General features: G+C 42.6%; 4 protein-coding genes across 6 annotated transcripts in view; 3 read left to right on the forward strand and 1 right to left on the reverse strand.

Annotated features, from left to right (window-relative positions):
* Window positions 1-281: 281 nt before the first annotated feature.
* Window positions 282-8,264, forward strand: oxct1b (3-oxoacid CoA transferase 1b). The gene is made up of 17 exons (XM_062553899.1): window positions 282-495; window positions 1,391-1,499; window positions 1,891-1,981; window positions 3,231-3,366; window positions 3,538-3,687; window positions 3,849-3,955; window positions 4,100-4,160; window positions 4,462-4,569; window positions 4,695-4,812; window positions 5,423-5,517; window positions 6,346-6,394; window positions 6,506-6,578; window positions 6,690-6,765; window positions 6,988-7,077; window positions 7,164-7,244; window positions 7,604-7,705; window positions 8,004-8,264. Exons 1-17 carry the CDS (start codon window positions 400-402, stop codon window positions 8,037-8,039), a joined length of 1,578 nt encoding a protein of 525 aa, XP_062409883.1. The 5' UTR covers window positions 282-399; the 3' UTR covers window positions 8,040-8,264.
* A 14-nt stretch (window positions 8,265-8,278) lies between these two features.
* Window positions 8,279-14,535, forward strand: LOC134100606 (uncharacterized). The gene is made up of 15 exons (XM_062553896.1): window positions 8,279-11,247; window positions 11,403-11,437; window positions 11,554-11,595; window positions 11,766-11,837; window positions 11,949-12,047; window positions 12,152-12,199; window positions 12,311-12,391; window positions 12,512-12,712; window positions 12,846-12,898; window positions 13,067-13,136; window positions 13,230-13,316; window positions 13,425-13,523; window positions 13,602-13,685; window positions 13,781-13,885; window positions 13,965-14,535. Exons 1-15 carry the CDS (start codon window positions 10,791-10,793, stop codon window positions 14,103-14,105), a joined length of 1,674 nt encoding a protein of 557 aa, XP_062409880.1. The 5' UTR covers window positions 8,279-10,790; the 3' UTR covers window positions 14,106-14,535.
* Window positions 14,536-15,481: 946 nt separating this feature from the next.
* c7b (complement component 7b) lies at window positions 15,482-24,545 on the forward strand. 2 transcript variants are annotated; one of them, XM_062555239.1, is made up of 18 exons: window positions 15,482-15,758; window positions 16,192-16,253; window positions 16,539-16,614; window positions 16,845-16,986; window positions 17,167-17,314; window positions 17,420-17,558; window positions 17,681-17,815; window positions 18,477-18,720; window positions 19,011-19,124; window positions 19,279-19,445; window positions 19,540-19,768; window positions 20,036-20,207; window positions 21,034-21,121; window positions 21,814-21,946; window positions 22,319-22,507; window positions 23,035-23,128; window positions 23,531-23,712; window positions 24,221-24,545. In XM_062555239.1, exons 1-18 carry the CDS (start codon window positions 15,753-15,755, stop codon window positions 24,391-24,393), a joined length of 2,493 nt encoding a protein of 830 aa, XP_062411223.1. In that variant the 5' UTR covers window positions 15,482-15,752; the 3' UTR covers window positions 24,394-24,545. The 2 variants fall into 2 exon arrangements, with proteins under 2 accessions (XP_062411223.1, XP_062411222.1); XM_062555238.1 differs by lacking the exon at window positions 15,482-15,758 and having other exon boundaries at window positions 16,153-16,253.
* Window positions 24,546-25,146: 601 nt separating this feature from the next.
* The window catches only part of c6 (complement component 6), an 11,844-nt gene continuing 8,997 nt past the window's right edge, over window positions 25,147-27,993 (reverse strand). For both annotated transcript variants that reach the window (XM_062555236.1, XM_062555235.1), the window contains exons 15-18: window positions 27,619-27,813; window positions 27,089-27,179; window positions 26,426-26,670; window positions 25,147-25,801 (exon numbers count right to left, since the gene is read on the reverse strand). In XM_062555236.1, coding sequence (XP_062411220.1) covers window positions 25,626-25,801; window positions 26,426-26,670; window positions 27,089-27,179; window positions 27,619-27,813 — 707 coding nt within the window. In that variant the 3' untranslated portion in view covers window positions 25,147-25,625. The remainder of the gene's footprint in view (window positions 25,802-26,425; window positions 26,671-27,088; window positions 27,180-27,618; window positions 27,814-27,993) is intronic.

A 27,993-nucleotide genomic window follows, 5' to 3' on the forward strand; every position in this document is an offset into this window, starting at 1 on the left:
TTCTTATTTGACAGTATGACACTTCTGCACATTAACCAACATTTCTCAGAATGTACATGACCATCTTAAACAGCATTTACATAACGCTCATTGCAAAACAATAAAAAAAATCATTTATGTAGAACATGACTATATGACGTAAAAGGTTCTATCCTACTTCAACTGTCCATACAGTACATCTAACATGACCTACACTCTCAGACTTGAATAGCCATTGGACTGTGACTAAATGTCAAAAAGCAAACGTCCATTTTGGCCTGGCCTACATTGACAGCAGTCTGCCCACCCCTTTTCATTTGTCTGCTTTTCTGCGAAACACAGTTAACACGTTAACACAGTCTTGAATCTCTTGAGAAACCCATTCCTCATCAAGAGAAGGCTATTTTCATCATTCTGATAATGGCCTCACCTCAAGCTCTGTCAAAAGGTGATATGTTTCTGAGAAGTATGTACAGAATTCTCGCAAAAGACGTAAGAGCCTGTGCTCAAGCAAAGGTAAGAAACCTATTTTATACGATTGAAACCACAATGAACAATATTGTGAGTTATTGTCTGCATAGTGTTTTGGGAAATGAAAAAATGGAGATGATTCTCAGTGTTTTAAAGATGTTTTTTGTTGTTTGTTGTTATAAGTTAAAACATTTGAATAAAAAGTCCTGCAAACATAATGACTAGGCCCTATATGACAACCACACCATTCAAATTGTGTGGTTCTTTGATCACCATTGGCAACAGTCTCATTAATTCTGATGTCAAATGGAACAGCGATTAGAACTAGTTCTAGCTTTGCGGTAATGGTAAGTATGGAACCATGCATTTACCGGTAGTCATGGAAATTGCACAGGAAAGAGCATAAAAACACATCTAGTGCTCGGAGATGTAAACAAGACAGAAGGCACACCTTTAATGCATTTCCACGGTGGTCTCTGCTCTTACTGCGGTAAGTGATGTGTGTGCATAAGTGGCTAATTGCCCCTCTCTAGGACTGTGCCAGTAGTGAGGGGAGTTTGGACTTGAGTCAGTGTCGACTGTTTAAACAACCCCCTTTCACTCTCTGCAGGACTTGCCAAAACCACAGTTTCACTAAGCTGTAAAAATAACCTAGAGGCACAATCAGCAGCATCTAGTGATTACTGTGCTTGCCAAGAAGAAAGTGGAAAATTGGCCTATCCTGTGAGAATCACCTGTTTGCCTCTTTTTCTTTTTATCCACGTAGCATGAACAGTACATGTGGTCAATTTTCCTTTGACCTTTCAAAACCCCAATGTTTTTTGATTCTCACAGCATTTCTTACAGGCTCTCAAAGGATAATTGTGAGTTGATTTCATTACTATCATGAACAGGTGCAGCTTTCCGCTTATAGATAATGTTTCTTGTGCTCCTCCAACAGAGCATTGGCTGCTGTTTTTCCACCTCTTGTGCCAAGAATGCACGTTTTTTCAGCGACCCTACAGAGGCCATTGGAGATATCCCAGATGGCTCCACACTTCTAGTAGGAGGTAGGCCATGAAAAGAGCCTGCATGTGGATGAAGAACATCTTGATGCAGCGGTGCGCAAATGCAATGACACGTCTATTTCTAGAATGAGCGGACAAGCACGAGAGATCATTAAAGACAAATGTCGGCCTGCCTTATTAAAATCTGTAGTTCCAAAACACACATAATATTCATCTGGCTGGATGTATGTCAAAGATTACATTCCCTCAGCATGCTAAACAAACAGCTGGTAGATTAATAAAGCAACGTGCCCATGGAATCAGGATGTATAAGCCTCCCCCTTGATAAGGTATTTCCTGCCTGTGATTTGCACTTCCTCCTCTGAAGAGACTTTTCCTTGACTGAGTTGCTCCCTGGAGTAATCATGTTGTTTCCCTTGTACTTTTGCTTTAGGATTTGGCCTGTGTGGAATCCCAGAGAATCTGATCAATGGTCTACTAAGAACTGGGGTGAAAGGTATCACAGCCGTGAGCAACAATGCTGGGTAAGAGTCTAAATTCATGGGAAGCCTGATTTTGACAGTCATGCTGGCTCCTGCAACTTATATGTAACCTTGATAGAGAGAAAAAAAACGGCAACATGTTTCGACCACACTTAGTCTTCATCAGGGCATGTAGCCTACATGGTGACGAAACATGAATTAGCCAGATGCAAATAAAGGCTTTTCAAATAGACCATCCTCCGTCACCATTCCTGGAGTGCCTGGATTTTTCTCGTTTTCATGAACTGATCCCATTGTCCAAGAGCACCCGATAAGTGGCTATAATCTACACGTTTCAATCAAGAACTACCAGTCACTTTCGCTGAGTTACATGTAACCTTGTTTCAAGCACTGCTTTTCTCATTCATCTACTATTATTTTAAAATGTTAATCCAGTGTCTTGCCATAGTCTTAACTCGGTATTGGGACCTAAACCAACACTGGACTATCAAAAACAAAGTATATAATCTGATTTAAGGGTGGTAATCTAAACAAATCCCAGTTTGAAACCTGATCAGACACTTATACAAACTTCAACACGGGATTAAAAACCTTCAAATCCTTTTTTCGGCTTTCCTGAGATTTGTCATTTACACACTGATCCTTAAGAATGCAGGTTTTGAAGTTTGCCCAGAGTAAAATGTGTCAAAACTTGCCCAAACAGAGCATAGACAGGTTTATGTCAGGTGAAAATATCAGGCTGTCTCTGCTGAGCAGAGTCAAAACATGTTAGAACTTAAGAACGTTAGAACACCCTACTGCCAGAGCATGACACTGTGTCATGGTAAGGGAAACCAGAGGGGGTGTGAGCGTTTCAGGGAACTTTTTGTTGTTTTTGGACATCATTGATGCAAGGCCAGCAGTGCACTGTTTTTTTCTTCTGCAAAGGACTATTGTGTTGTAACAACTGATGAAACACATTGTTAGTTTATTGACTAAACGTTTTCAATACTGTTTATTAATGTTTACAATAAGTAATTTGCTGCAACATAAATTAAGATACCCAAAACAAAGTGTTTTTTCATCAGCATTTTTCTTATCCCAACAAATACCAACCTACTAAATATATTAAATGCATAAATTCTGATGTAGTGATACTGTAACTGATTTAAATGCAGGCTTATTGATCAGAAGTGCCCATATTACCATAAAATATATTACCATATTACCCATATTCCTCTGCTGTCTGAAGTATAGATAATAACTTATGAATCTAGGAGGTTTAGCTTTCAAGTATCCCTGTGTGTTTCAGAGTAGATAATTTCGGCCTGGGCCTTTTGCTCAGAACAAAGCAAATCAAAAGGATGATCTCGTCATATGTCGGGGAGAATGCAGAATTTGAGAGACAGTATCTATGTGGAGAACTAGAGGTGGAGCTGACCCCTCAGGTAACATCCAGCGCACACACAAACACACACACACACTCACACACACACACACACACACACACACACACACACACACACACACACACACACACACACACACACACACACACACACACACACACACACCACACACACACACATACTCACTGCCAGTATGTTGTTCTCTTGTAGGGCACGTTGGCAGAGAGGGTACGAGCTGGTGGGGCGGGCATCCCTGCCTTCTTCACACCCACTGGATACGGCACACTGGTGCAGGAGGGAGGTGCCCCCATCAAGTACAATAAGGACGGCAGCATGGCTATTGCCAGTGAGAGGAGAGAGGTGGGATTGGAAGTCCATTCAAACCAATGGCATTGTTATTTGAAAGAATAATACTATAGTATAGTATATACAACAAAACTATTTTAAGAGCTTAAAGGAAGAGTGTGGGGGGGGGAAACATCCTCTGTCCCTGAAATTCTCACTTTCATCTCTAAACACAGGTGCAGGAATTCAATGGCAGGCATTATGTGATGGAAAAAGCCATCACTGGTGACTATGCTCTCATCAAAGCCTGGAAATGTGACATGGCGGGAAACCTAGTGTTCAGGTAAGAGGCTGGTTAGCTCCTGGTATCTTGGTGACAAGTGATCAGTCCAACACACTGCATAATACTGTACACATTCTTCCATCATTACATGTAAACTCCAGTAGATGTCAGTATTTACTCACATCGTTGGCCTCTCATTGTCAGGAAAACAGCTCGAAACTTCAATCAACCCATGTGCAAGGCAGCCAAAATAACAGTAGTGGAGGTTTGCATTATTGTTGCCCAGAATGTATCATATTCATTGATTTATTTTGAGCTCATTTGCCATTTTTGCCATGTCATTGCTGCCATGAGCAACATAGACAATTTTTTTTCTGTGTATGCACTATTAGATTACTTTCGATTAAACTTTTTTGTCATTGTGCATTGTTCAAAGACAAAGAAATGCAGTATTCAACATTAACATGTTGATAACATGACAAAAACATGCAGTATCTCTAACACTTTCACTTGAGCACCAGGCACATCCTTGCAGTGAACTGAAGCCCCATATGTGTCCTGCTCAGGTTGAGGAAGTGGTAGACATTGGGACATTTGCTGCAGAGGACATCCATGTCCCAAGCATTTATGTGGATCGTGTAGTGAAAGGAGCCAGCTATGAGAAAAGAATAGAGGTCGGTGTATTTCAAATAAAACCTTCTAATGATATACAACACTTGAACTTCCCCTTGGGCATCAAGAAAGTATCTTGAGTTTATGGCCCACATTATTTACCCATCTTTGTCCATCAACTTTTCAGAAAAGGACTGTGCGGTCCGATCAACAACAGCAGAAGCCTAAGCCACGTAAGGACTCTGACATCACAAGGGAAAGGATCATTCGGCGCGCTGCCCTAGAGTTTGAAGACGGAATGTACGGTATCCTTCAGGCGGGACCAGAGACTGTAGAACACACTCTTATTATGTCTATGGGCGGAACACAGACTAAACGACCCATCTCAAAGGAGTTTTCCATTGTTATGACAACTTGAGATAATTGTTTATTTCAGAGGAACGTATTTACCAGTGAATCCTATTGCTTGCTATTGCTATATTACTTGAATATGATAATATGAATTTGAGTGTTTTGTTTGTTCTTAGAAGATTAGAAGACACCTTCTGGTAATATTACAGCTATCTTTTATCCAGCCCATCATATACAACTCAAAGTGCAAAGTCAGGAAATAAGCACAGTGTCTCATGCATGAACCAAAGCCATTATGTAGACGAGTGTGGAAACATTGAGCTACCCCACCAGTGTTTGAACTTACGATCCTAGGTTCTTTATACTCAGTGATGGCCAAAATGTAGTGAGCTAAGCTACAAGCTACTCTTATGCTTCATTTAAGCCCCTTTTAAGCTATGTGTTCTAAGTAGCTTGCCCACTGCGTATGCTGTTAAAATTGTTCTGTGTTTTGTGAGGCACAAGATAGGACTGGACTGTGTGATGATAACTATATAAGAACAACACTGCCTTAACAGTCAAAAGCCAACCTTGGCATCGGAATCCCCATGATGGCCAGCAACTACATCAGCCCTGACATCACTGTACACCTGCAGAGTGAGAATGGCATTCTGGGATTGGTGAGACGCACAACATAACAATAACATATGAAAAGCACAGCACACCAGTAGCGCCACGCTCTCCGACAATATTTTCTTTGGTCAACGTTAGTCCTGGATTTTTCAATGTTCGTCGACTTCCATGCACTCCCGAGAACACAAACTCTTGTAGCTCACGCCGTTGAAATATTCTATTAACCATTTTGCTTTGAGGGGGTATCCATGGCCTACTAGGGGGCAAGACGAGTTGGAAAAACATGGGTGGGGGAAATGGTTGAGTACCTAACCCCTCACTGCTCCCCGAGCGCCATTGTAGCAAGGCAGCTGACTGCTTCGGGTTAGTGTGTGCTTCACCTCACTGTGTGCTGTGTTTGTTCACTAACTCATGGATGAGATAAATGCAGAGACCATGTATATTCCTTGTATATGCAAGTATACTTGGCCATAGAAACCTGATTTACTGATTTTGAAATACAGGATTCCAAATGAAAAGACCTGCGTACCAAAAATACACCAAACCTATTAAATGAATTTTGGTAAAATAAGTTTATATAATTTGCCTGTGCGTACATATTATCGTAGGGACCTGATGCATCTGAGGTTTGAGGGAGAGCTGCAAAGCCTCTGCCTGTAGTATAATAGTCTCTGGGATCCAATCCGCAACCTTGGTGTTGCTTTATAAGTTGATCTACAGGAACAGCCAATCTGGTAATCAAATTTTCATTCAAGTGAAATGAGGTTACAATCTCTCCGTCTGGACCATTAGGTCGTAGTCTGCCTCTGCATCCTACAAATATACAGGTTTAGTGGTGACATTGACTGCACTGTTCACTGGTACTATTCTTAAAGGGGCCTTATCCAACTGACAGTGAAGTGGATCCAGAGCTCATCAATGCAGGTAAGATGGAGCGTGTGACACATTCTGAAAAGCAAAATATGGACATGACTGGATACTTTCTAATGACTACTTGTAAAACAAAACTTGGTTCTTCCTTTTTTTTGGTTATAGGAAAGGAGACGGTTACAGTGATGCCTGGGGCTGCCTACTTCTCCAGTGATGAGTCTTTTGCCATGATCAGGGGGTTAGTACTTTCTCCCTCTCTCTCTCTCCGCTTCTGTTTTTCTCTGTGATTCTCTCTAGTTTTCTATTCTGATATTTTTGGATCAACTGAACTTGTTCTCCTCTCTCATAGAGGTCACATTGACTTGACGATGCTGGGGGCCATGCAGGTGTCTAAGTATGGGGATCTGGCCAACTGGATGATACCTGTATGTTCTTTAAATATGTGTGTGCGTGTGTGTGTGTGTGTGTGTGTGTGAGTAAGTGAGTGACCGAGTGAGTGAATGTGTGCATGTGTGTGCATGTGTGTGCATGTGTGTGTGTGAGAGTGTGCATGTTCGTATTTCCTTTTCCTATTTCTGATTTTGTCGAACATGTAGTGGTGTGACTGCAAGCAGTGTCATGTCTTAGTGTCTTATTCCACGTTTCAGGGAAAGATGGTTAAGGGCATGGGAGGCGCGATGGATCTAGTGTCCAGTGCAGGAACCAAAGTAGTGGTCACCATGGAGCACTCTGCCAAGGTAATTCATTTCTTCACTATAAAACAAACACACGTCTGATAAGCTTTGGTGGACTGGTTTCATGGTGACCTCTTGCCTTCTATCAGGGTGGGAAACACAAAATCCTGGATAAATGCACTCTACCCCTTACTGGCAAACACTGTGTGGATCGCATTATCACAGAAAAGGTCGGGACTGATCGTCACTATTTTACCTCTTCACTTCTACACTGTATCCAACTTCTCTCTCTCTCTCTCTCTCTCTCTTTCTCTCTCTCTCTCCTCCACAACGTCACAATGTTTCCACACGGAATTCACTTCACACGGTTGTATCCAACTTCTCAACCTCTCTCTCTCTCTCTCTCTCTCTCTCTCTCTCATTCAATTCAAATTCTACAGGTGCTTTATAGGCATGACAAATATTTAGAGTGACATTTGTATAGCTAAAGCAATTGTTACATAAATGTCTCTCTCTCTCTCTCTCTCTCTCTCTCTCTCATACACACACACACACTACACACATGTGTCATTCTATCTCTTCCTTTCAGGCTGTATTTGATGTGGATAAGACATCTGGTCTCACCCTTGTTGAAATATGGGAAGGGTTGTCCCCTGATGATATTCGGGCTTTCACAGGAACCGATTTTAAGGTTAGTCATGTAATCAAATAAAAACAATGAGTCATTTTTATTTGTTTACAATAAACACAATTTTAGACTTTACAGTTCAGAAATTATGATTCAGATATATGTGTAAAATATTTATCCGAATAGTCGTAGGATAGTCTGGTTTGATTGTCTGTTTCAGGGATGTGTGTCTAATTTTTAAGTCTCATTATGAAGTCTTTAAATATATTTGCATGTGATTTTTTTTTATGTATTTTGTATTATTGGTCCCAAATATTGTTTGGTATAATTAGATGTTCACTCTTTTTCTTAAACAAAACAGGTGGCTTCAAACCTAAGACCAATGCAGCAAATCTGACCAGGAATGTTCTCCCAGGGATTCTTGACAAATGTAGCACACTCATTTCTGCTGGATAATGTCAAATTATGGTTATGGTTGTGGTCATGGTATTTATTCAGCCCAAGGAAGTTACTATCAGAACATGTGGGTATATGGGACATCTTACCTTCAGGAACAAAAGACTTAATGTTTCAATGGACTAGTGCCACTTGTTCGTACTGATTTAAATTTAAATATATATATATATATATATATATATATATATATATATATATATATATATATATATATATATATATATCTGCTACAGGCTAGAGGAAATTTTACTTTTAACTCTGTATAGTACATTTACATAATCATACTGTTTGCAGGAACACTTATGGTTTTGAAGAAAGGTGGACTGTGTGTATCATTACAGATGCTGTTATGCATGGTAGAATAAATATATGTGTCTATCTGTGTGTGTGTGTGTGTGTGTGTGTGTGTGTGTACGTGTGTACGTGTGCGCGTGCGGCGTGCATGTGTGTACAGTACATTATCACACAAGGAATGTTATAACTGTTTACTCCTTATCAAACTCTGTGTCATTGAACTGTTCACATAAGGACCGAACACCATGTTTACTCTGTATGTTTTCAGTTGTGTGCCTTGTTATCAGATGTATGCTATGACAAAGGTGTATTAAGATGCCAGCCAGTCCTTCATCATGATTGTGTAGGCCTATCACTTGTTTCACTGCAACCCTATATTGTTGCAACAATAATTTCAGTTCAGAAGATACGTCTAATTGGATTTGTTCAAAAGGGCAGTCAATATCCAATGTGATTCAAAGATAGCTCAGTTCAATTTGTTCAGGTCCGAATGCGGTGTAGCCTGACCAGCCAGACCTTGTTGCTGATAGGAACGTCTACTAGATTTCTAGGCTAGTGTTTCGTCGGTTTCGTCCCTTGCAGGTTCGATTTCCTCATGCTCAGGATTTCCTTGGGTAGCTGCTAGGCTCGAGTCGCCACCTAGTGTCCACTTTGAAATATCTCTCATGCTGTCTCGCAGTTAGCTGCTACGCTGAATCCCGTTGAGCTGTCCACAAACTCTTCCGACCAGGTAGGGGGGGAAACTGGCCTGCACAACAGGCCAGAAAGAATACGTCAAATAAATAACTGTTTCTCTCGCCACTGCAGTAAAAACTCTCAAGTGTTTAGATTCTATGACTTTTAAAACACAGCGATAAGGATAGATCTGCTAATAACTGTCACCATGGTAACGTGAAATGAACTTGCTTAGCAGTCACTCAAAACACAAATTAATCCATAAAATGTCAAGGAATTGAGGAACATTCTTACATACATTTCACTTCTTTAACATTAAACATTCCTACGCTGGTGAAACAACTTCAGTAACTGTGCTTTGGTGGACTAACATAGCATAGGTTTTACATCGCTAGCATCTAGCTTAGCCGAGTAATGCTAGAACTAGAACTATGGTCATTCAATGCATAGACATTAGAAAACAAAGTGAAACTCACCAAAACCGTCTTTAAAACATAGCAGCTACCTCATCTAAACCACCGCTAGGAAATAATTGATTGACTCAACAGTAGAGACGTTAAATAAGCTTTGTTTTGAGTTTAATTCAAGGTGTCTGGATTTCGTTTCAGCCATTTGTGTTCACAGCTAGCTCGTTGTTCGCAGTGGGGCAGTGTCAAAACCATTGAAACTTCAACAAAAAAACTATATTTTAATACATCGTAGCAGCTACGAGTTCTAATAAATGCATACATAACTAAATGTCTTATTTATGTATTTATTGCTATTTATTCATATAGGCTACTTATATATTTATTTATATCACTAAGATTGTTCTATTGACTTGGTAAAAGGTTACTTCACTGTGGACCATCAGTCCTGATTTTGGTCTGGTCTCATACATAGTATGGTCACTTAATGATGAGATTTTGATTTGTTCAGAATATGTCTCAAAGTGTGCAGGAAAGGTTTGGGTTAGCACTGAAGCTGGAAGAAGTTGGGGAGGTGCTATTGATTACTTATTCATATAGCGGAAAGAAATCTACGCTCTTGTTTTTGCTACAACAGGGCATTTGCGACTGCATGCCACAAGCTTGATAGGTGTACATTTGTAAGAATATAGGCTTGTTTTTAATCGGCCACTGTGGGTAGAACAAGACATGTAACACCTTTCCTCTTGTGTAGGCTGAAACTTCTGTCCAACTGAACTGACCTCAAGTCCATGAAACCTAGATAATCTAAAATGATTAAACCCTGACCTGACCTGACCTTGTAATTTCAAGGATTGGGGAATAATCTATTCTAAAATGATCATTGATGGAACCCTGACCCAGTCTACCATAGTTACCAAAGATTCTAGAATCTTTGATAGTTACTATGTCGACATGGAATTTTGCAGAAATTCCATTCTAGAACGTACAAATAGTATATAAAGGGGAAAAGGGCATTTTTCATTCAGTTGTTCTTGGACAGCACAGAGAGCAGACGCTTTACGACATTCCAACGACAACTTTGACACCTGCTAATTTCATTGAGCCATCTCCAGCTATCTTCACAGCCTAGGCTACTGCTGTTTATATTCTGATTTATATTTTCATTTAAGATTTGATAACTGTTGATAACCTTGTGCTACTTCCATCAGGCTAGGCTACTTTAGGCTAAAAGACTTAGCAACGTTAGCTGCTAGCTATACTCGTATTCAAAAGGCACTAGATTGTTTGTTTGTTTTTAAACTGTTGTTGATATAATGGCGACACATGATACTAACCTTTTTGCCAGATTAGGATTGCGCCCAGTGCTGGTCTGCACAGCAGGCCTGACTGCAACAGCAGTGGGCGCTGTTTTTCTCCTTTCCAGGTGGCATAAGGAGACCGCCGAGATCGGGACCCAGACGGACTGGGAGACGGCTGAAGCTGCGACCCAAGCCGGTTGGGAAACGGCTGACGCTGGGACCCAAGTACTATGGGGAACGGCTGACGCCGGGACCCAAGTACTTTGGGAAACAGCAGAGGCTTCGACCCAGGCCGGCTGGGAAACGGCTGATGCTGGGACCCAGTCCAAATGGGAAACGATGGAGGCTGGCGTCCAGGCAGCATGTCAGAGGGCTGATGCCGGTGTCCAGGCGGTGCAGGAGACGGCTGTCTCTGCAACCCAGGCTGTGTGGGAGACCGTGGAGGTGGGAACACAGCCGGACTGGACAGACGGTAACTATAGTAGCCTATATCAAACTTCAGGTTAACTACTCTGTAATATGTTTGGCAGCTGTGCGCATCATTAACGTGTAGTGATCACTCTTTTTAGAATCTGTTGTTTTCTGAAACAAATTGGGCATTTTTTAAACGTTTGATTCATATCACAGGATTCATCCTTGTGGAGACTGTCATGCCCCATCAGGTAAGCAGGCACTTTCTTGTCTTTTGGTTGTATTCTACTCAGTACTTCAAGCGATAAAGCTCAAGTATAGGCTACAAGCTACAACAGCAGGCCTTAACCAGTTTTCTGCTTTATAGGTCACTCTGGATGGTGCGGATGGACAGCTGCAGTCGTCTGGGGTATTTAATCAATTTGATTTTGGAAAGGGTGCTGTTGTCATTCTTTCTTAACCATCTAACAAAGAACAGGAATATGTATCCAAATGACCAAGTGAAACCAGTTCAAAATGTAAATGCTCAGAGTGTCACTATGCCTTACTGAAAATGTATAATGTACTGTGAAATTGCAGTGGGATGTCCAGCCCCTGTTTCGCTCTGGCATGGTGTTCAGGTCGTCCACCCTGTCCTTCCGCGGTGCTGTGGTATGCACTTACACCATTTTGAAACTGTTTTGAAACTAGATACCATTTTATGGATATGAATTCATTTACGATGCTCCTGTCTCCTTGTAACGTGTGTGGTCTTGCATCCAGATGGTCGGAGAGAGGCGGTGCTCAGGGGAGACAGTGGAGGGATCTCTGAGGACGCAGTTCTCGTTCGCTGCCGATGAGGAGGTCATGCTGGATGCAGAGGTGACTAAAGAAAGATAATACTGTATTACTTATTATTGTATTGTATTACTTATGTATTACAATTGACTGTAACTGATCAAAGCCTAAAAACACACTGTTCTCAGGGCAACCGTGACTTCTACACCAGCACTGACGCTGCAACCATCATCGAGGTATAGATGGTGTTTATTTGGCTGAAGAGGAATTACTGTACAACCAGTCCTTACAACAGCTGTGTGGAGATCATTCGTTAATTCAAATGTGTCCTTGTTTTCTTTTTCTAGTGGTGCTGTGGTGACATCGTCCGCGCAGAGTCTCACCGTAAGCAAGAGTCCAGGTTGTTAGTTCTCCTGGATGGAGTTCAGGTACAAATTATCTTGATTATGACCAAATTGTCTTTTTACCTTTTGTGTAAACTGATAGAGCAGTTTTAATAGAGTTTTAAGTTTTAATTTTTCACCTACATACATATGGTCTGTAATCAGGTCATCCAGACCTCCACGAGCTACAAGCGGGTGACCTTGTCTGCCAACGGATCCCTGGTGAGCTCCGAGAGGTCTGAAACCACCTCCGTCCCTGCCCCTGTGGTCCCTGACCCGTCTGCTGATGGTGCCGATGGTCCTGCTGATCCACCTGGTGCTGCTGCCTCAGCTGCTGCTGCTGGCGACGCCCAGAGCTCTGCCCAGGTAATGTTCAGCACTCAGGTTTAACTCGACCAATCACTGACAGAAATGTATCTTCTAAGCTGTTGTTGACACTAGCGGAGCTGCATTTGCCTCACCATTCTAACGATTTGTCAATGAATATCTCCAACGGTAGGGGTCAGAGGACAGCAGCCTCCTGCCTGAGGCTCGGGAGGTCCCCTCACTCTTGTAAGTACAGTACAGCCCTTCTCACATGTAGGTTTGGGTATGTGAGCAAATGCTTGAGAACGTCATCTGAGCAGAGTTTACCTCATATGGTTACTGACTGCCGAGGCCGTCCAGTCAAAATGTCTGGAAATGCACTAACTACATTTTTTAACAAAATCTTTTTGACAGCGACTTCTTACAGTCCAGGAGCCTGACGGACTTCTCGACTAGACTGACAGCCCTCAGGCAGGCCTTCACCGTGAGTAGCTCATCTCTTCTGTGCAGGAAAGGTGTGTGTGTGTGTGAATAATGACAGCAATTCCTTTACAAAACCCTGTCCTTTCTCCATCAGATCCTCCTCAGCGAGGCTCAGCAGTGCAACCTCGCCAGCGTTGCCGTGAAGATGATCCTGCGCAACCTGGCCACGCTGAATGGGAGGGTGTGTGTTTTATCTTATATCCATGTTACAGATAATATGCCCATCCTGATGGTTGGAGCATACGCCATTATCATGAGTCTCATTCTCTCTCCTTTATCACTCCTGTAGGATGCAGATCTCTTTCAACGGGCCTTTGATGACCTGGTGGTCTACTTCCAGAACCCAGAGAATGCCCTGAGCATTCCAGTGGAGCTTCTGGAGGCGAGGGTATGTTAGCATCATAAGCTCATATCACAGACACATCTCTTGGATAGATGTAAAATTCATGTCACGTTTGTGTTTCAGATCCACCACGTCAACGCCCTTGACATTGTGTTCGAGTTGGTGCTGTTTGGCATGCTTGGCGCTGCTCCACCCCAGCTGGTCCCTGTAAGCAACACTACACTTTCTGTGCCTGTTGTGATGTGATTCATTGAATTTAGGTGTCTGACTGACACTGTTTCTCTCTATTCTCTCACCCATAGCAGGTGCAGGGTGGGTTCCTTGACCAGCTGCTTGCAGTGGTCAGAGCCATCCTGCCCCTTGAGGTTTGGTCACCAGCTGCAGATCAATATTGGCAGATGCTGCGGGTAAGTTCTGACCACACCCAGAGAACATGTTCCTGATCGACTCCAAAAGTGTAATATTAACTGGTTTAATGGCTTGTAGGCGGACGTCCTGGCCTTCCTGGAGGAGATCTTCTCTCTGGAGCTGAGTGACTACAGCCGTCCCCAGGCCCTCGCCGATGGGCTCTTCAGCCGCCTGGAGCAGCGGGTGGACCAGCTGCTCAGCACGCTCCCATCACCCTAATATCCTTTTTAATACTTTTAATAAAATTACTAATAATAAATAATATAATACAGTAATATATTACAAGTAGTGTAGTAACACCTACCCTCTATGACCCCCCCCCCCCCCCCTTTCCTTACAGATGATACCTGTTGCAGTTTAGTTGAGGCCCACCAGTACCTTCCTGAGGACGAAGTACATCCAAGGACACCTGGAGGATCTGAAGACTCCTGGACATCTGATGACGCAATACCTGGACATCTGAAGATGTTGCCACACCATCCCCTGGACCTCGACTTACACCGAGCGCATGCAGGACGTATCAGACACGCATGCACGCGTCGCGCACACACACACACACACACACACACACACACACACTGCACACTCACTGCACACACTTTAATAACGGCATACCTTTTTTTTTTTTTTTTTTCAATAAATCAGTCATATTGAACTTCTGCTTGTCTTGTGTTAATATATTATCATTATATAACTGTCATCTTATCAAAGCATAATAAAAACAGCAATACTGTTTTAAATGCTACACATTTGAAAAGAAAATACTACCTGGGCAAATTAAATATCACTCTGCCAGCATTCAATTATTTATATATTTAAGTGACTCAGACATTATCCTATGGTCAAGTATGGCCACCATTTCCAGTTGTAAGGGACAAAATGTAAAGTGAACTAATATGTTTTGCATAAATCACACAGCTATACAAGTCTGAAGCACCTCACCCATTCACACCAGATGCCTTATCAGAGCACACACTATAGTCTCTGATACAGGCTCAGATGTTAAATCTTGAATTGATTACATTAGAATTCATTATGAAGAACGGATAGGCCTTTAAATGTTCATTTACAAGTGCTTATATCTGTACATCGAGTTTGTTGGCGCAGCCATATTCGTTGTGTGAAAACCAATAGCATGCACAGAGGCAATCATTGCTCACATCGGTTGTAGGCCGGAAAAGAGAAAGACTTTAATTGTGTGCCATAATTTATAGAAAACACACATTACGCACGTACAACGTATGACGTATGAGGTGAGGTCACTGTTAATAAAGTTGATAGATAAATGTTACGGAAACACTGTGATGATAAAGGTAATTTGTTGTATTACTGTGTAATGTGCCATCATCTTAACATTATATAAACCCTCAAAATTGGACAAACCTATTATACCTAAACCTTTTTGTCACTCAAATTTAAAACAAAATAACCCAAATGTGTCAGTAATAGCCTGTTGACCTTTGTATCATCTGTTAAGGGCTGCCTGCAACAGACAAACAAACATTGCACAACCACTCATGAGGCAGATACTCCAAAGACTAGAACACTGTGCTGTTTCATCACACATTATTCAGTTGTGGGGGAAAATAAAACTTTCTTTGATCCCGTAGCAAACTACCAGACTTTTAAAACGTACTCCAAGACCATATATTTCGACCATAACCAATGTTAAATGGTGTGTATTGTAACAGTCTTGCTGAGAGAAGTACGCCACTACTAATGATTCCAGGGGGGATCAGTTTTGCACACTTTGGAAATTCCAGCAGCTGTAATAGCAAGCCTCTGCTGGTAAGAAGCAGGCTATTGTGAAATCCTAATGATTTGTAGTTTATACACACATGTCCTCTGGGGAGTTGGGCGCCCATCATGGAGGTAAGCAGACGCATTAGACATTTTTCTCAGTGTTACCAGTATTGTATCCTAGCCTCCTGAGCCTGTTTTTGTAGGAAAAATAGTCATCACAGTAATTGAGGCTTACCAGTTCACCTTCTCCATGTAGTCTAAGTTGTCACATTCAGCTCTGTATTTCAGATTTGCCATATTCAATGTTGCTCACTTTAAGTCTAAAAGCCTAAACCAATGTATAGTTCCGATAGAGATCCGAAATGAATACAATTATAGCATAATCCTGTGATAGACATACATTTCTCTGTAAATACAGATTACAGTACATCAAATGTTGACCTCTGGTACTGTTCCAGAGGAAAATATGTACAATCATTTGTGCTGACTCTGTTTTAAAAGTGTTAATAATGCTGGAAATCTATCAACATAAGTAAACATGAGTATGGTACTATCTGCACAGATGTACCATTCATTTCTCATTTTCCTGGTCGTGATTCTTGTCAACTTGTTCTCAGACACTCAGTAAGTATACTCCACTGAACTCCAATCAGTACTACTGTATGCTTTATACTTCTGTTTTCTGTGTTATACCTTCTGAGTGTAAGTCCCATGTCTGCAAATGTCAAATATCTCCCTTTGCAGAATTGGGTGAAAGTAAAACACCCCTCATGGCACAAATGACTCCATTTTGATATTTGAATAATAATAATAATAATAATAATAATAATAATAATAATAATGTATCGCTTTCTTATTCATTATGAAGCTGACTTCAGAGCAGTTTACTTATGCTGTGCTTGTTTCTAGCTGTGTGCAGCAGGTAGCATGCAAATGGGGACCTTATGGAGATTGGTCAGAGTGTGATGGCTGCACCAAAACACAGGTTCCATGAGATTTTCTTGTGACTTGTTTCCCTCTTTAGTTCTTTGATTAAGGTGGTGATTCAGAATTGATAATTGAATTTGAATTGTACAGTGCAAAGCAGACTCTAAGTCTGTTTGTACAGATGTTGTGTTTCAGCTCGGTGTACAGATCAGTGTCTGTGCGTGTCTGTGCTGTTACAAAGTATGGGCCTATGTTTCAATGCAGTCTGTCTCTCCACATCTTTGTCAGGGGCGCACCCGTTCTGTACAGACCTTTGCTCAGTTTGGGGGAGCCCCGTGCACAGGACAGGCCACTCAGACTCAAGAGTGTGTCCCCGCTAAAAAGTGTCCCTTGGAATCCGGCTGTGGAGACAGATTCCGCTGCTCCTCAGGTACTCAACTCACCTCACTTAACAGAGGGCTCAAATATGTCTGTTTAGGTGCATTTAGTTATAACATGCCTCCCCCCGACCTCTCTCTCTCTCTCTCTCTCTCTCTCTCTCTCTCTCTCTCTCTCTCTCTCTCTCTCTCTCTCTCACTCTCTCATTGTGTGTATCCATGTGTAATTTTAGGCAAGTGTGTAAGTGCTTCTCTGGTATGTAATGGTGACCATGACTGTGAGGAGGACAGCCTAGATGAACAGCGCTGTGATGAAGCCACCAGTAACACTGTATGTGATGAGCAGAAGACCCCTCCGCATTCTGAACATAGTGGGCTAGGGTGAGTTTACACACAGGCACACAGGCACACACACACACACACACACACACACACACACACACATGCACACATTCAAACACACACCTATTTGTTTTTATCCTGCAGGTATGACACATTAACGGAGAAGCTGAGGGCCCCAGTCATTAATACCAAGAGTTTTGGTGGTCAGTGCCGGAAGGTGTTCAGTGGCGACCACAGGTCTTATTACAGACTCCCTCAAAGTATCCTCAGGTACACCTTTCAGGTAAACATGGCCCCACAGTGTTTGGTGCTGCTACAGAAATTCAGTTGTCCTATAGATGGCAGACCGATAGTAAATAGCACTGTTTTGAAGTATGAAAAAAAGTTTCTCAAATCTCCATATAGGTGGGGGCTGAGAGTGACTTCAGCGAGGAGCTCTACGACAGCTCCTGGTCTTACATGAAGCACTTTGAGAAAAGGCACAAGATTAATGGTGGTCATGATCATTACACGTCTCACTACGAGTTAAAGAAAGACAAGGTAATGTATTGAAAGTGGTTAAGAAAAGATAGAATATAAAGAAACATTTGTTCTCTTTGATTTAGATTCTGCTCTAAATAATTCACTTTGGACAAAAGCGTCTGCCAAATAACTATAACCATAACCATAACCATAACCATAATGTATGGACTTCACATGTCATTCGGAGTTTCAAGGGGCATAGCTGTAAGAGCCAATTTGAGTTTAATGTATGTTACAAATTATTATTATTTGTTTTTTGGTTTGCTATGCGTTGATCTGTATGGGGGAGGAGCACTGGGATCTGCCGTGTGGGTCATGTGACGCATGCAAATGTGCGCTTAGTTTACTGTAATGCGGTCAGGCCAAGAGGCAATACAGTTTTCTGACCGACGTCGACGTCGACATAAACATAAAGAAGATAACATATTAAGTTGATTAGTTTATTGCAGCAAGATTTCATTTTGTATTTTGACACATTATTTTATTATTAAACAGTGAAAATGATTTTTGAGTTTTGGAAAAAAATTTGGAACTGTCGTGTCAAATTGTTTGCTAGTCGCCTGAACCACGTTACAGTGGCCACGGAAGACAAGAGTGCCACTTACAATAGTAAAGGGATAGAAATGAGGAATAAGGGAAATGTTCCACTCTTACTCATTTCTCTTGGCCCACCCCACAGTCTTACAAACTGCTGATCATTAAGAGCGAGGTGGAGGTTGCCCAGTTTCAGAACAACGCTCCCCGATACCTCCCTCTGTCTGAGGAGTTCTGGAAAGCTCTGTCGGGTCTGCCCGTCTCGTACGAAGCCTCGGCCTACCGCAGCGTGCTCCAGAGGTTTGGGACCCACTACATGTCCGAGGGGTCGCTGGGGGGCCGCTTTGAGTTCCTGCTGGAGTTGGACTCAAGCTCGTACTATGAGCAGAGTAAGTGACCTTAGGGGTCAGCAGCCTGAATGCTCTCTGGTACTTGGGCTCTGCGCTTGTAGCTCTGTGGGCAAAGCAAAGGTGCTCATAAGTCGTAACTCAAGGTCATTGGATTAACATGGATTACACTTTGAGACACTGTGTGGATGGGTTATACACTGAGACAAACAGTGTGTGGATGGATGGCTGCACTAAAAATGAATGGTTATCAAGAAAGAATTGTCACTGGTGGTGTGTCATCACCTGCTGTCATGTCATTCTGACAATAAACTTTTGCTTTTCCCTGACAGGCCAGACTGTGGAAGACTTCCACAGATGCATAACACGAGTAAAGAGGATCTTATTTTGGAAAAAAAAGACAACGAAATGCGACAAAGTATATAATACTCTGATCAAAAAAAAAGGTCAGTCCTCAAAGAATGCGCATGTGTGTTAAAATGAAAGAGTAGAGTAGTTAGTAAAAAGAAGTCAAAACGTTCTCCTGTCTCTCTATCAAGTTCTTTTTGAACTAACTGGCACTGGTATGTAGTTATTCTCATATACAGTATTCCTTTCCAGTTGATAATCCATCGAGGTTTTCAATCCATCCCAACATTGCTGGAGGGTATCCGGCATATGCAGAAGGTCTGAAACATCTGAATCTCAATGACCCTGAGGCCAACCACAACATGTACACTAAATGGGCTGGAACAGTGAAGTCCTTTCCTGTGGTCATCAAGGAAAAGGTCCGCACTCAAGGTTATCAACATAAAACAAGGATGCATTATGGTATCACATAAACCAACCCATTTAATTACTGAGACAAATCTCTCATTGCAGCTGAGGCCTCTATACGAGCTTGTGAAAGAGGTGCCATGTGCAGGAGTGAAGAAGCTCCACCTCAAGAGGGCGCTAGAGGAGTATCTGGTGGAGCAGGACGCCTGTCACTGCAGGCCCTGCAACAACAACGGGCAGCCGAAGATCACAGGCTCCCAGTGCTCCTGTTTCTGCAAGCCGGGCACGCATGGCCTGGCCTGTCAGGGCGGCTCCGTCGTCGGAGGGCAGCCAGGTACCGTGGCACTTAAAGAATGACCTCTGGCTGCTAAGTGTTGAACAATGATAGTAATATCATTTCATAACACCACACTTTTACTCAGTACAACCAATCCCGGAGATTTCCAAGAGACTTACATATGTATTTCACGTCACTGAATTAAAAGAGGAAGAAGAAAAAAAAGCAAATCTGTTTACCTAAATTACCGCAAACATTTTTCAGTTCAGCTACAGAGCATCAGAGTTTCAGGATGTTGACTAACTGTCAGGTGTTTTCTCGCAGGTGTCATTGATGGAGGCTGGTCTTGCTGGTCTACCTGGACAGCTTGTTCAGGGGGTCAAAGGTCAAGGAGTCGTTTGTGCAATAATCCCTCGCCAAGGTCAGGAGGTATGCACTGCAGTGGAGAGGCTGTGGAGAAGCAACCCTGTGAAGACCCAGATATGGACTACCTTCGGTGAGACTGATGCATATGAGCATCTACAGTAGGCTCCCTATATGTGTCTATGATCACATATGAAACTGTGTGCTATGCTCTATCATAGATATACAGCTCACACTAAAGCTGCCTACATAGTCTTTTCGCAGGACCATATCAAAAGTGAATTATTTACCACTAGGTATTAGGGTAACACTATTATTTGTGTTATTGTTATGAATTGCTCAAAATGTCAGTGCTGAGAGACTGCATATTTCAGACAGTTAGGCATGAATCTTTAAGCAACACAATGTTGAGCTTGAAACTCATTTTGGTGCTCAATTAGGGGCAGCCGTGGTGTACTGGTTAGCACATCGGGCTTGTAACCGGAGGGTTGCCGGTTCGATCCCCGACCAGTCCACCACGGCTGAAGTGCCCTTGAGCAAGGCACCTAACCCCTCACTGCTCCCCGAGCGCCGCTGGTTGGGCAGGCAGCTCACTGCTCTGGGTTGTGTGATTCACCTCACTGTGTGTTCACTGTGTGCTGTGTGTTCACTAATTCGGTTAAATTGGGTTAAATGCAGAGAACTGAATTTCCCTCACGGGATCAAAAAAGTATATATTCTATTCTATTCTATTCTATTCAATTGACAATAAGTAGAATGAAGTCACTGACATTGTGGATGCAAGGCTGGAATGCCCGGTAATACACTGTGTAACATTTTTGTTGTGGTAGGAGCATGACGCTTTTTGTTGGTTTAGGAAGAATTGGATACCCCTCAGTACTACATGGCTACCCAGTATGCAAAAGAACATGTGTAAGTGGAATATAGGCTATTTTTCCTGATTGTGGGTTCCTGTTTAGGATGATGGAGCCCCACTGCTTTGACCCCTCTGTTGTCCCTGTGAGGTCTTGCAAAGCTCCACCTGCCCTGATCAATGGCTTCGTACTGGTGAGTTCACAGTCAGTTATAATCTCAGTTATGCAGTTATAATCTCACTACTGTCATATGAATATGAATCATATGAATCTACAACCCTAAATCAGTTCGGATGTTGTGTAAAATGTGAATAAAAACACATTGTGAAAACCCATATTTAGCCGCAAAACGGACATGGACAACATCAAATGTTGAAAATGGCAATTTTGACTATGTAAGTTCATTTGATGAACTTTGATGGCAGCAGCATGTTTCAAAAAAAGTTGGGACAGAGGTATACACCACTGTGCGGTTTCACCTCTTAATTTAACTAAACTCTGTAAATGTTTAGGAACTGAGGAGACCAGTTGAGTTTTGAGAATGAAATGCGGTAAAGTTGTAGACTGGGTAAACCCAGCCCGATCTGCCGGTGATTGGATTGGACTGCATATTTATATCTCCTGCTCCCAATCCACGTTTGCTGGATCACAAACTGGCTTATCCACCAGGTGCACCCGGATCATTGGTCTGATTGGTTGAAGGACTATCCAAGCGTATTTGAACTACAAATACAGCGCACACTCCCCAGACTAATGTTCAATCTTAAAAGACAGAGCTTAGTATGGTGATAGCCAGGCTAGTGACGTTGTTGATATCCCAACCTTTTCTGATTTTGAGTTGTAATTCACAAAATGCCCCACACTTTGTCAAACTCATTGTTTCAGACCCCTAAAGATCTGTATGCAGTGGGCAGTAAGGTGGAATACTCCTGTGTTGATGGACACTACCTCCAAGGGCAGAAGATTGTTGAGTGCACAGACGACCTCACGTGGAGGAAAGGACAGATGGAGTGCAAAAGTAAGACATGAAAACACGACAGGATCTGGGAAGCGAACTCTCCTCTGCGGACTCTAACACACTACACTATATCCAGTTAGACAGTGCAGCATTGACTAAGGGATGCGGTTGACCTAAAACGCAATTGGTTGAGGAGAACGTGCTCTGCACGCTGGCTGGCAGAGCAGCTGGGTATCAGCAGCACCATCTGGTGTCTGGAAGCAACCTGTGAAAAACAAACTCGATGCTCTTAATTGGAAAGTGTCAGGTGCTAACTAAGCCAAGCAGTTTGGCCTTATTTTAAATGCTGTCTTTCAAAAGAATATCTAAAAAAAAAATGTCAGAAAACATCTCTAACGCTTTTTTCATTTCTTTTTTTTTTTTGTAAATCAGAGACAGCTTGTGATGCCCCTCCTCTTCAGCAAGCTGTGATTGGCTCCCCTGTTAAACCCACCTATCAGATTGGCGACCGAGTGTCCCTGAGCTGTCCTGATGGGATGCAGAGAGTGGGGGAGTCTGAGGTGGCCTGCAGCTCAAGCCTCATGTGGTCTCCCCCAGCAGACAGTGTGGAGTGTCGACTAGGTGTGAGAATGGGGGCTCTGATTGAAGCCTATGTAATTATGTTATGTGCAAAGGATGCTGAATAGGATGAGCAATCCTGTACCGACTGATACAGGCAGATTTTATTCTTCACTATGCTGGGAAATCCTAAATCTAATCTAATTAACATCTGATTTAAATATCTTATCTATGTATTGCAATACGTGTGTGTAAATTAATGAGGTTTGCAACTCAGAGGTAGTTCTAGGTTTCAGGCTTCAGTATATATCACTTGAGATCCAAAATATTTCCAAGCATGTATCTAGTGTGCTGACTAGATGAATACAGTGTGACTTACAGTATGTTTCTTGGTGTTTTGAGCCCCCAACATTGTCTTCAAGGCAGCGCTGCCTGGAAGGCGCTAGGGTTAGGCATGGGTTAATGTTAGAGTTAGGGGTAGGGGTAGGATTAAGTGCCTTAAAGTCAACAGTGGCAGCGCTGCCTGGAAGATGACGTTGGGGGTTCAAAACACCATTGAGCGTGACTTATTGTACTCTTTTGCATTGCAGTCCCAAAGACCACCGTCCCTCCAGCCTTGAGGTGTAAACCCTGGGAGAAGCCGGGGAAGGAGCAGTGTGTGTGTAAAGCTCCAAATGAGTGCGAGTGAGTCCCTCATCTAATATAAGACACAGCAGGGACGGCGAGACGCAACACCTCTTATTTATGAGACGCTAAATAGGGAACGTGAGACAGTGTGAGGTTGGGGTTTGTGGGAGGGAAGGTCGATTGTAAGCAGATCCAAATGATGTTGTATGGAGAACGGTTGTCTGTTAAGAAAAATATCAATCCCCTCCACACAACAAGCCAAAGCAAATATGCATACATACTTAATTGATTGATTTATGAAGGATCCATTTGAAAGCAGTCTTCAAATACCCATGCCGACATATCATATATCTGGTTCATCCCACTTCATTTTTGCTTTGTGTCAAGCAACCATTGCCACCATTGCTATCGTTTTAATACAATTTCAACGAATCACAGCCATTCCTCCCTGTTGTTCAGGCATTCTTTCCCAGTGTGTGTCTCCCTGCGGGCAGACAGGATGAGCCCGGTGGGCGTGTGCAAGCTTGGCGCCCTGCAGTGTCTGGGCAGGAGTTACACCTTAGTCAATGACAGCTCATGTGACTGGCCCAAACAGGACTTCACCTCCTGCGAGGACTGCCGACCTTGGGAGAAGTGCACGGGTAAGTCTGTGGTCCAATTTCCTGTCTTTTCCTGACGCTTTTCTCTGCGTCTCTGTGTAGTCCCTTGTCCCTTATGGAATGTTTTTTAAGTTTTGTTTTTTAATTTTCTATTAAGGTTAGAGTTTTTTTTACGGCGTTCATTTATAGTAACAATGTTACTATACACAGATATCCTCAGACAGCAATACTAAATGTATTGATGTCATAAAGATACAGTATTAGTTGGCCAGTCTTTGTTTTGTTTTTTTTATTTGTTGACATTGTTTATTTACACATCTCTTGTGATTCATAATACAGAGGAAATGTGCAATATAACTGTTGTGCTCAGAAGGAGAAGTTGTTGAGATGTAGCTGCTAAATGTAAACAATGTCAACAAATAGAAAAACAAAGACTGGCCAACTAATACTGTATCTTTTATGACATCAATACATTTAGTATAGCTGTCTGAGGATATCTGTGCTCTGAGTTGGCCATTGACTTGTTGTTGTTGTTGTGGCCTGGTGTCAGGTCAAGCCTGCGTGTGCAAAGAGCCCGAGGAGTGTCCAGAGGCCGACAGCCTTCTGTGTGTGGCTCTGGGAGATGGCAGTGCGCCCACCACCATGTCGGAGTGTGAAGTGGGCATGCTGAGGTGCCATAGCGAGCCCTTCGTCGTGTCCAGTATTGGAGCCTGCAGCTCCTGAAGCTCCTGCCATGGTCGCCACTGGACCTGGTCACTTCATCCTGTTTTGAAAGTTGTTTGTTTTTTTAAATGTATCCATCATGAAATGTATGAACTAAATGCAGCATTATCATCATATGCTGGTATACATTTTAATAAAAAGATCACATGATTCATGCTTCACAGTGAACGGCCACTAAAGAATGACCCCATACACTACCATAACATCATGATGTCCATTAGCCTGGAGACCATGACTCTCGTGACTTCAGAGAGAGTTTGGCCTAGATCCATTGGCAAACGTGTATTTCCTGGTTGGGGGACGCTTGACTGAAGTTTGAAATCCTTGGAGTTCAATCACTAACGTTTGATAATGACGTATGTTAATCACAGGGGACGGCGATAACGACAGGCTTGCAACTTAAATGTCATCGCTCTCAGGAACGCCCTCTGTTCTCTGGTTGGACGGAGGTGCTCTTGCCGGAGTAAACAAGGGCGGATCAAGCTATTCCAGTTGGGGTACTGTAGGGAAAAGAAATTGAGCGGAAGTATGTACTGTAGACAGGTGGGGCAAGGCTACAGTAGATGTCCACAGCGGATCAAAGACAAAGCATAGAGAGTTACTTTTTCATATAATATTTTAGAAGCAGACCAGTAACTTCTGTTCAAAAGTTTCAATCATACTTCAGAGCAACCAGGATGGATATAAAAAAGATAAGCTTTGGGTGAGTAGTGTAGGTAAGTCTGGATGAAAACCAATCAAATTAACACAAAATGACATATATTTTTAAACTTTATGTAAAAGAGGATACAAAAAATGAATACATTTCTTTAAAAAAATGAACAATTGCATCAGAATTAAACATTTACACAGCAACCTTTCCAACTATCATCCACAAAACATTCTAGTGGCAACAGTCAACATACAACATCCTCTACATTTATCAACGCCCCTGGTTACGTTGAGTAAAACAATTTTTTGTATCTCAATCTCAAAATTAGGGTGTATTTTTTACACAGATTATGTATATGTAGCTTAATTCAAAATACATGTAAGCCTTCTTTATGTATCTGAACACAGACCTGTTCACACACAAGGCCTTTCTAAATGATCTGGAGCATTATGTCATGTGATTTAAAAAAAAAAAAAAAAAACTTTTATGCATACTGTAGCGTGTGGTAATTTTGAACTTCATGATGACTGAAAAAAAACACCATGGACCCTTGATGGACACTCCATGGACACGTTCCCTCTCATGCCTCATCACAGGGGCCCTCCTTCAGAATCTCCATCTCCATGCGCAGACACTTGAGCGAGGCTGTGGCACACACACTCATGCTCCTCTGGCTCTTAGTCCTCAGCATCCTCACGCAGTACGCCACCGGGGCGTCCTTAGCGCAGTCACGCGGGAACTTACACCCACACTTATCTGTGGCAACACAGACAGGAGCACATGGCCACCACATTTCAGTAGGATCAGGGTAGCGTCAGAGAAGTGTATTCTGCGCTCGATAGTGTTTTAAGCCTCCAAACATCGTCTTCGGCGCTGCCACAGGCGATTTAAAGTTATCTAATCCTAACCCTAACCTTTATGCATGTCTAATTCTAGCACCTTCCAGGCAGCGCTGCCTTGAAGACAACATTGGGGGCTTAATACACCAAGAAACATTCTGCACTTTTGCATTTCATCACAGAATAGGCAAGCTAGGATCTTTAAAGCTACTCCATAAGTTATGTGTGGATTTGTAAAATTGGTAAATATGATTAGCCTATTTCGTTTGTGAAATTGGTAGATGTTATTACTGGATTCTGTTAGGTGTATTTGCTGATTGCACATGCTGTGATTGCTGGATGCACGTGCTGTGTGATTTTTGCAGTCTTTTATTTTACAGTTCTATTTGTGTATGATGTCCCAGTCCTCGTGACAGAGGGCGCCAGATTGCTCATATTATACATGCTCATCTGCTGAGTTATTTATAGTGTGTGTGTGTGTGTGTGTGTGTGTGTGTGTGTGTGTGTGTGTGTGCGGGGGGTGTTTGTGAACGTGCTGTACCTGAGGAACAGGTCTCCCAGTCGTAACAGGTGTCCGAGCCACAGGCCTGCTGGACGGCGCTCTGGTCGGACATTTGTGCGCGGTAGCGGGCCCAGTCCTGGCTGGATGAGTCGCTCGGGCACGGTCCGTCGCTTGCCAAGAAGAGCCGGTCCCCATGGCAACGGCCCGAGTGGAAGCCGCAGAAAGACATCATGGAGAAGGTGTCTGCTGCCGCATCCAGGACACAGAAATCCTTCTTGTATGAGCTAGACGCACACACACACACACACACACACACACACACACACACACACACAAACAAACAAACAACACACATTGTGAAAACTAAATAATACATTATTGTATTTGCATCATATTTTAATGAATTGCAATAATTATATTTGTAATTATTCTAATTTATTTATGCTACAGTTGGTAGTGACATACTGGTATTACTGAACATGATTAATTAATAGCTAGTAGGCTGTATTGTGGTGGTGATTTGGCTAAGGCCAACAGTGAGAGTGAGATGTGCTGGAGGTGCTGGAGGCACTGTGAGGGAGGGAGGGAGGGGTCCAGCTGTGAGTGCAGTGTGTGAGTGTGTGTGTGTGTGTGTGTGTGTGTGTGTGTGTGTGTCCAGCTGTGAGTGTGGTGTGTGTGGCACAGTGGGAAGTGTAGTCTCACCTGCACTCCTCCTGTGGGATGCACACACATTTACCGGAGCCGTCCTGCTTCTCCCCCCTGGGACAGTTGCTGTCAGGCACAAATGGCTTATCTGAGGAGGAATCACAGACTTCCCTTATACATGCGCTTTTATGCACACAGAATGAAATACAGCTAGTTTTCACTGACTGTTCTTGTTCTGTTCTTTTCTTGTAAAGAAAATTGTATTGCATTTGTATTGTATTGACTTCAAGCATCACAACAATTCAACAAAATCTAAATCTGAATAGTTACTGGTAATCAACTTGCTTTTTATCATTTAATGTCTGTCCCAGTGCCCGGTGCGCTCACAATATGGGATTCAATCAGGGTCGATTGCTTGATTGGAATGACTAATCAAACATAACAATAATAATGTGTTTAATACCACTGTTTTATGTAATTGTAAGGTTATGTGGTTTCATAGATTGGACAACCCTGACTTTCCCCCTTTCCTACAAAGTGTTGTGGGGCCCCGGGAGATCATTCCTAGTCATGTGTCGTGAACCTACCCTCCTGGCACTGGATATCCTCAGGGATGAGTGGCTCCCAGCTCAGGCTGCTCGTACAGGTGTAGTAGCGAGACCCAGAGGGACTCTGGCCTCGGGCAGCGCAGGCCACGCCGAAGCTCTCGCCGACCGCATACTCCGCTTTCACCGGGAACATGGTCATCTCAGCTGGGAGAGAGGGCTTGGCACAGGCCTTCTCTAAAGGGAAACAGAGCCACAGGTCAATTTAGAAGAAGGACTTTAGGAGAGAATTTATTTTGAATGAAATCCAAAACACTACATTTACTTTGATGGAATACTATTGCAAAATGATTATGACTGTGATATATTTTGTATACTATATAAGTATACAGTATGTATACAATAGATGTATGGCAA

This window comes from Sardina pilchardus, chromosome 14 (genome assembly GCF_963854185.1).
Source record: "Sardina pilchardus chromosome 14, fSarPil1.1, whole genome shotgun sequence".
NCBI classification, from domain to species: Eukaryota; Metazoa; Chordata; class Actinopteri; order Clupeiformes; family Clupeidae; genus Sardina; species Sardina pilchardus.